This window comes from Petaurus breviceps, unplaced genomic scaffold, assembly GCF_028583685.1.
Source record: "Petaurus breviceps papuanus isolate PSGF00001 unplaced genomic scaffold, PetGlider_PUasm1.0 90537, whole genome shotgun sequence".
NCBI lineage: Eukaryota > Metazoa > Chordata > Mammalia > Diprotodontia > Petauridae > Petaurus > Petaurus breviceps.
The window spans coordinates 1260292-1267648 of NW_027187271.1; the positions used below are offsets into that span (position 1 = coordinate 1260292).

Consider the following 7357-nt stretch of genomic DNA (forward strand, 5'->3'; position numbering starts at 1 on the left):
CCAAAAAAGATTGAGGAAAGATAATTTAAGAATCATTTGACTCTCTGAAAATGAAACAAAATTAAAAACCTGAGTCCCCTATTTCAACCAATCATAATTAACAACTGCTCAGATCTTTTAGAAACATGGGGCAAAGTGAAAATATTTCTAAAAGAAATCCCAAATTGAAAATACTCATGAATGTATCATAGCTAAAATCTAGAGCTTCTAAGTGGGAAACAAAAACAAAACTGCAAGCATCCAGTATTTGAAGTCAGTTCCTTCAAGTACCAAGGAGCCAGTTACACAAGACTCAGCAGGAAAGAAAATGGTTGGAGTATGATAGTCCCAAATGCAAAAGACAAGAGATTACAATCAAGAATGACTTATCCTGAAAAAATGAGCAAAATCCTACAAGGAGAAAAATGGACCTTTAATAAAACTTTCAATCTTTCCTAATGAAAACCCAAACCTCAATAGAAACTTTGAAGTATAATGAATTATAGCTAGCATTTATGTTGTCACTAATATGTGCCAGTCCTTGTACTAAGCACTTTACACACATTCTCTCTCTTGATCCATACAATAACCCTGTGAGGTAGGTGCTATTATGCCCATTTTGCAGTTCAGGAAACTGAGGCAAAGAGGCTAAGTGACTTGCCTTGGCCAGTAAGGGTTTAGGAAGACATCTGAACTTAGGGAAAAAGGAATATACTAGTGAATCAGTGAGGAAGGAGAAAGAACTTATTATTTCATATAAGTTGGATAAGGGAGAAGAGGTTAGGAGAAGCAAGAATCTCATAACCTCTTATCAGATCAGGTAAAAGAGGACTGAACACAGAATTTGGTACAAAAATATATTTAAGTCTACAAATATACAGGGAGAGTGAGAGAAAGAGGAGAGGAGAGGAGAGTAACAAGAAGAGTAGTCATAGGGAAAGAGTCCCAAGTAAAACAAACTACAATTTTGGAAAGTTGATTGTAGGGGTGAGGGTGATTTTTTTATAAGAAAGTCTAAGAACCAAAAATCAAGGTCTGAACTTTGGTGAGAGGAGGGGCAGAAAAGCAGGCACGGTAGTCGTTTCAATTATGGATTATTCAATTCCTGCTGCTTCTCCATCCCGTTCTTTGTAAAAAGGTGGCTGAGAAGGAGAAAAAGTATAAGAGGGTATGGTAGAGGGAAATACACAATAACAAAAACGTCAGTTATGATTGAGAATATGAAAGTGATAAACTTATCTATAAAAGGGAAGAGAACAGAATGACACAGATATCAAAAATTGGAAAGGAAAATTGGAATTGGAAAGCAAAATTCAACAATATGTTGTTTATAAGAAATGCACCTCAAACAGAAATATTCATACAGAATTAAAAGATGGTAAAGCAGAATTTATTATGCTTCAGGAATTAAAAAAAAAGTTGTAGCAATGATGATCTTAGACACAGCAACAATAAAATGCTTAAAGGCACCATACATATTATCAGTACTTAATATACACACCAAATGGCATGACGTTTAAGTACTTGAAGGAAAAATTAATGGAATTACCAGGAAAAATTGATAACAAAACTATTAATAGCTAAGGACTTCTTTAGTTAAGCTAAGGTTTAGAAAAGTTAATATGGGAAATCTATGAAAATTACTAAATGGGAATATAAAGTGCATGACATCTTTTTTTTTAATCATCCATGTATTAAATAAGGGTATAAAACTGCACAAATACAGAAAAACTAAATTGTTAATATTTACTGATCACCATTTATTGAATATTTGCTGACTACAATAAAATAAAATTTATAATCAACAGAGCCCTTGAGGAGAGATTAAACTTATATGGAGACTTAATTCTAAAGGATTGCTATAGTTGTCTTTCATTCTCAAAGAGGACCATGACTTCATGATTAGTGATCAAAGAACAAATCACAGAAATAACAGATATGGGGAAATGGATATCACTCAACACTTTCATTAGTAAAAGAGAGATCAATGAATTTGGCAACTAAAAAGAAGCACACAAAAATAGAAATACTGAAAATCAAAGAGATAAAAAAGACAAAAAAACTGCAATGATAAAACTAGGGCTTGGTTTTATAGGAAAAAAACCTAATAAAATAGACAAAACATTAGCTAATATATCCAAGAGAGGAAAACCAAACTGCCGATGCTCAAAGTAAAGGAATTAAAAACCATTTTGCCCAATTATATGTCAGAAAATAAATGAGATGGTTAGAACTATTGGTCCATACATTTCGTAAAGCTATCTGGAAATAAAATCCATGCATATTCTTTGACATAGGGATGCATTAGGGCTAGGCATACCCAAAAGGCATCAAAGAAAGAAAGGAACACATATGTACAAAAATATTAATAGCAATACTTTTTGTTGTACCAAAGAAATTAAGGGGATGTCCCTCAATCTGGGTGACAGCTGAACAAATTATGGTATATGAATGTACAGAGATGATGAAAGCTGCTGATAAAAAAAGAAACCTGGGAAAGCTTGAATTGGTGCAGTGAAGTGAGATCTAGAACTATTCTGATCTTATAACATTAGAAAGGAAAATGACTTCAGAAGTTAACAACTTTTTATCAATGCAATGATCAGTCATGACTCTAGACGGCTGATGAAACATGACTCTCACCTACTTCTTGGTGAAGAAAATAGACTAAAGGTAAAGCCCTATTTGTCTAGACATGATCCCACGTTTCTTTTGACTATATTTTTGCTATAAAGAAAAGTAGGGGGAAAAAGATAAAAAAAACCAGCAAGAGGAAAGAAGACACATTGATATCAATGATAAATTTTAAAAAAACAAGGAAGCCAGAAGAGTAGGGCTCAGAGGCAGACACAGACAAGCAGGGAAGTGTTACTTTCCCACATTAAATTTAATATATATTTTTAAAAAGAACAAGCTACATGAGATTGTTTCATAACAATCCTCATTTTCTGGCTGTCCTTGTATATGGCAGTGATCATAATTTTCTAGTTCACAATCATTTTTAAAAATGAGTAACAAGTAATGGGCAATACTAGTACATTAAAACCCCTGAGATACACAAAGGCCTCCAGCATGCTAGGTATATTCTTATTATCTACATTCCCATTGCCTCTTATGGACTAGTAGGTCTTTCCATCTGTATTATAACTGAACGCTCCTATGTCTCCTTCTTGGAATGTGAATGAACTCTCTGAGAACAAGATTCTCTCACTTTTCTATTTTATGTCCCTGGCATTTAGCACAGACGGTCTGTACATCATAAGAATGTTTTTTCATTCATTTATCATCTGTGAAGGATTTATGAAGCAGAATGAGAAAGCAATGCAGAAAACATGGATCCATCAAAGCAAAGTACACTCTCCAGTGCCTGGGGTCAATCAGAAGGCTTCACAGGCAGGAAATGAAACATCCCATTTCCTTACAGTGGCAAGAAAGCCTATGGGGGGAGGGAACTTTGGGGTGACAGATAGTAACACAGTGATGGAGGGAGGTCAGAAAGAGAATTACAGAACATCTTGGCTTCTGAAAAAACTCACTACTTAGACCCAAATAAGAAAGAGAACATAAACTTCTCCCTCACACAGAGTCTTTTTTATTTCAGGAGCCTGAACCAATGGTCTTTTCTAGGGTTGGTGTTAGAAAGCTGGAAAATCCACAACAGGACTTCTAAGAGCCTGAAAGAAGGGGAGGGAACCAAGATCCCCAAGAGCCCAGAGTATGAAAAATGAAAACGAGAACCATGGCCCAACACAAATGTAGAGAGGAAAATATGGCTATCCAGAAAAACATTAGAACTCTGTTCCAGCTACTTGGGTGTAACACGGAAGACCCGAATGTGGATGGCCGAGTTATTTCGGGTTCTGGTTAATGGCTCCCGAGTATTAGTCTCAGGCTCCAGCTCATCTACCAGCTCCACAGTAGAGGTGTTGGCAGCCACTTGCAAGGCCCCAAAGCTGCTGGCTTGCAACTGCAGGGCAATGTTGATGGCCCGGTTAATGGCCAGGCCTAGGCCATGAATGTAAATCTCAGGACAGCCACCCTGTCCCCTACCCCCTCCGCCACCCTCCAGAAGCTTCTGACATCGAGCCAGCTGGGCCTTGAAGTCAGTCTTCATGTTAACATAGATGTCATTTGGTCTTCGGGGGAGACGATGAGGAAGCCGCTTTCGAAGGGTATACTCCACTGGGTCCAGTTCAGCCTCACTGGCTCCCCATGATTCCCCATTCTCGGCCATAGTTCCTGTGTCCTGTGGATACATGGGAGGAAGAAAATACATCAGCTAAAGTGGATCCCTTGTACCCCAGGATGAGAACTTGAGGAAGAGCACACATATGGATTTTCCCCTCTTCATTCTTCTAAATAATCTGAGAATGCTAGATCTAAAAGATACCTAAGAGTTCACCTGGATCAGATGTTCTTAACCTTTTTTTTCTGTGTGTATAGCCTCTTTGGCAGTCTAGTGAACCCTATGGATTCTTTTTCAGAATAATGCTTTTAAGTGTGTAACATAAAAGGCACAGGATTACAGAGGAAGCCAAATATATTCATATAAAATTATGAAAATATTTTTTAAAGTTCATGGATCTCAGATTAAGAACTTTGATCTAAACCAAATGACTCATTTTACAGATAAGGAAACTGATGCTTAGAAGAATCTTACCAAAGATCACACTGATATTTAATAGTAGGGCCTGTCGGTCTCTCTGCTGCCCAGCTCAATCCAGTTTTCATTAGGACAGATTAGCAGATACTTATAAGTACGTAGCATTTTAAGGTTACAAAGTACTTGGCATAATTTCATTTAGCCTCACAATGACTACCATTTTCCCCAAAGAAAGGAGGTAACACAACATAGAGGGGAGGTAACCGAGTTATGTCCTGAACCCCTCCCCCACCTGTCAGACAGGGTGAGAACCCCGGTATCCTCTGATCAAAGACCCCTAAGCTCCCCCAAATTCCCAAGACTGACTGATAGAAGGATAATATAACAGACATATAGCATACCTATATATATTTACACACCTACACATTACACAAACATACAAACCACATACACACACAATACACCACTTACACACCATAGGCACCCACACACTACACATACACATTATCCACACCACAGCATCACACGAAGATCATAGTCCTTCACACACACCAAACATACACCCTCTCCCTCACTACAATGATCATCAGATACCACACACACACACACACACACACACACACACACACACACACACACACCCATCTCAGCTTCCCAGCTGTCCCAGGTCCACCTCATCCCACCCCCGCCACCCACCGACTGGGGAAGGGGGCGCCTTCCTCCCCGGGTGCCGGGGCCCGCCCGCTCTTCAGACGCCAGAAGCAGCTCCAGGAAAGAGTAGTCCGGAGAGGAGGCAGCCACAACAGCAATGGAAGCACCGCCAGCCTCCCGAAGCGTGAGTAACAACGCACATGCGCACCTGGAACTGGAGGGTTAAACCTCCCCCTCCGTCTTTGCACCAATCGCTTGCTCCCTTCTTGGGTTTCCCCCTCCCTTTCCCTTTTTCCTCTCTCCTCCTTTGACTAAGCGTATTTGGAGTCTCGCGAGGTTTCTAAAAGAGCGATGAGATCTCTCGCGGGGAAGAAAGTACCACGTGAAAAGAGGGGGCGGAGCTCAAAAGAAGTGGGCGGGGTAGGGTGGGGGCCTTTTAGGGGACTGTAATTAGCTTGCTGCGGCAGTGGGGATGGGAGCTGGGCTTAGTTGGGGCTGCTGTCTTGATGTTCCTTTACTTCGAGAGGGAGAAGGGAATCTGGGCGGGCTAGCAGAGCTGAACTAATACGGGCATCCTTCTTGGAGGAGGAGGCTGAGCTGTCTGGTGAATTGTCACAGCCCCAGGCGTTAAGGACAAATCAGAGGACACCCTTGTGGAGCCCATCATTGCCGATTTTCAACCTTGGGACACCTTAAAGGCTGACTCTCATGCCAAGCGTTAGGTTAATTGGCATCCTTACCATATGCATGGCACTTAACAAAACATTTTAACATATGATCTCATGCCAACTGTCACTGGATTAAAGTATACATGGGAATGAGTAAGATGTAAAAAAACAGAAACAAAATTGTTAAAATAGGAAGGCACAAGGTTGTGAAGAGTTTTAAATGTATCCAGTTCTCAGAAACTAATTATTAAAGTTTCCTTATTAATTATTAAACTAATTATTAAAATTTGTAATTATGGTTGCATTATCTCTGCTTTCATTTACATTATATTTTCTTTAAGTAATTTAGTTTATAATATTTGTTATGCATAAGTTTAATAATGATAATGTTTCTATGCCTATAGTATCTTTATGCATAAAATAGCTACTCTATTTCTCTTGAACTTGCAGATTTTCCTTTGTTCTTTTTCTTTATTCTATTTTATGCTTATTTTATTTTCTGACAATATCATTAGATCTGTAAAAATAATCTGATGTATTATAAACTTTATTTTGCTGTCTTAAAAAAAAACCCAAAACACATATGATCTCATGTGTGATGCAAGAACCCTGTGGGGTAGGTAGTGCAGTAGATAAAGGACTGGGCCTGGAGTCAGAAAGACCTGAGTTCAAATGTGGCCAAATGAAAACTGGGACAGAGTTTCTGGTTAATTAATAATCAATTTATTAATTAGGCTATTATAATAAATTGAAGTCAGTGGTCCTTGTGGAAATCAAAGACCCCCTCCCTCCCCACACAGAGGCTGTTGAATGTTTAATTACCTTTGCAAAAGGGGTGTCCCTGAGTGTGAAAATTGTGGAAAGAACCCTGAGAATAATATGTCTTCTTTCTATGAGTTACCTTACCATACAGATGCACTTGACACAGAGTAAGCCTCTTTACTGAAAGGAGCCACTCAGAAGCCTGAAGTGACCCAAAGTCTGGCTCACTCCCAGATGCCTTTGTTGGTTTTGCTGGTTGACCTTGCTGAATTGTGCCCCCCAACTGGCTCAAACCAGACTTGCAGTCAATGTTCCTGCAAAACATCTTGCTTCTATGTCCACCTGTTCCTAGGAAAGATTGTCCATTCTTTTTCCCAACCCCTCCATGAACCTCCCCTTTGTAGTTTTCAAGCATAAACCTCCTCTACCTCTCCTGGGCTGTGGGCTCCTTTGTTCCTTATACTGGGGGGGGGGGGGCGGCTTTGGAACTAATGTGTGATTTTCCTCCTGATAAAATTTCTGCTTTCAACCCAGCTTGGAAGTCTCTGCATTTTGAGGGGTGGGCTTCACCTGGTTGACAAAATCATCTCTTGATTGGTTAACAATTAATGAGAAAATTAATATTATAATGAGAGATGGGCTTTTCTTTTCTTTTTTTTTTTTTAAGCAATTGGGGTTAAGTAACTTGCTCAAA

At 39.2% G+C, this 7357-nt stretch overlaps 1 protein-coding gene across 1 annotated transcript; it reads right to left on the reverse strand.

The window, feature by feature from the left end:
* Positions 1-1715: 1715 nt before the first annotated feature.
* On the reverse strand, positions 1716-5450 carry POP7 (POP7 homolog, ribonuclease P/MRP subunit). The gene is given in 3 exon segments (XM_069063253.1): positions 1716-4225; positions 5279-5374; positions 5376-5450. Coding segments are annotated over 3 exon segments (597 nt in total). The 5' UTR covers positions 5436-5450; the 3' UTR covers positions 1716-3784.
* Between the last annotated feature and the right edge of the window lie 1907 nt (positions 5451-7357).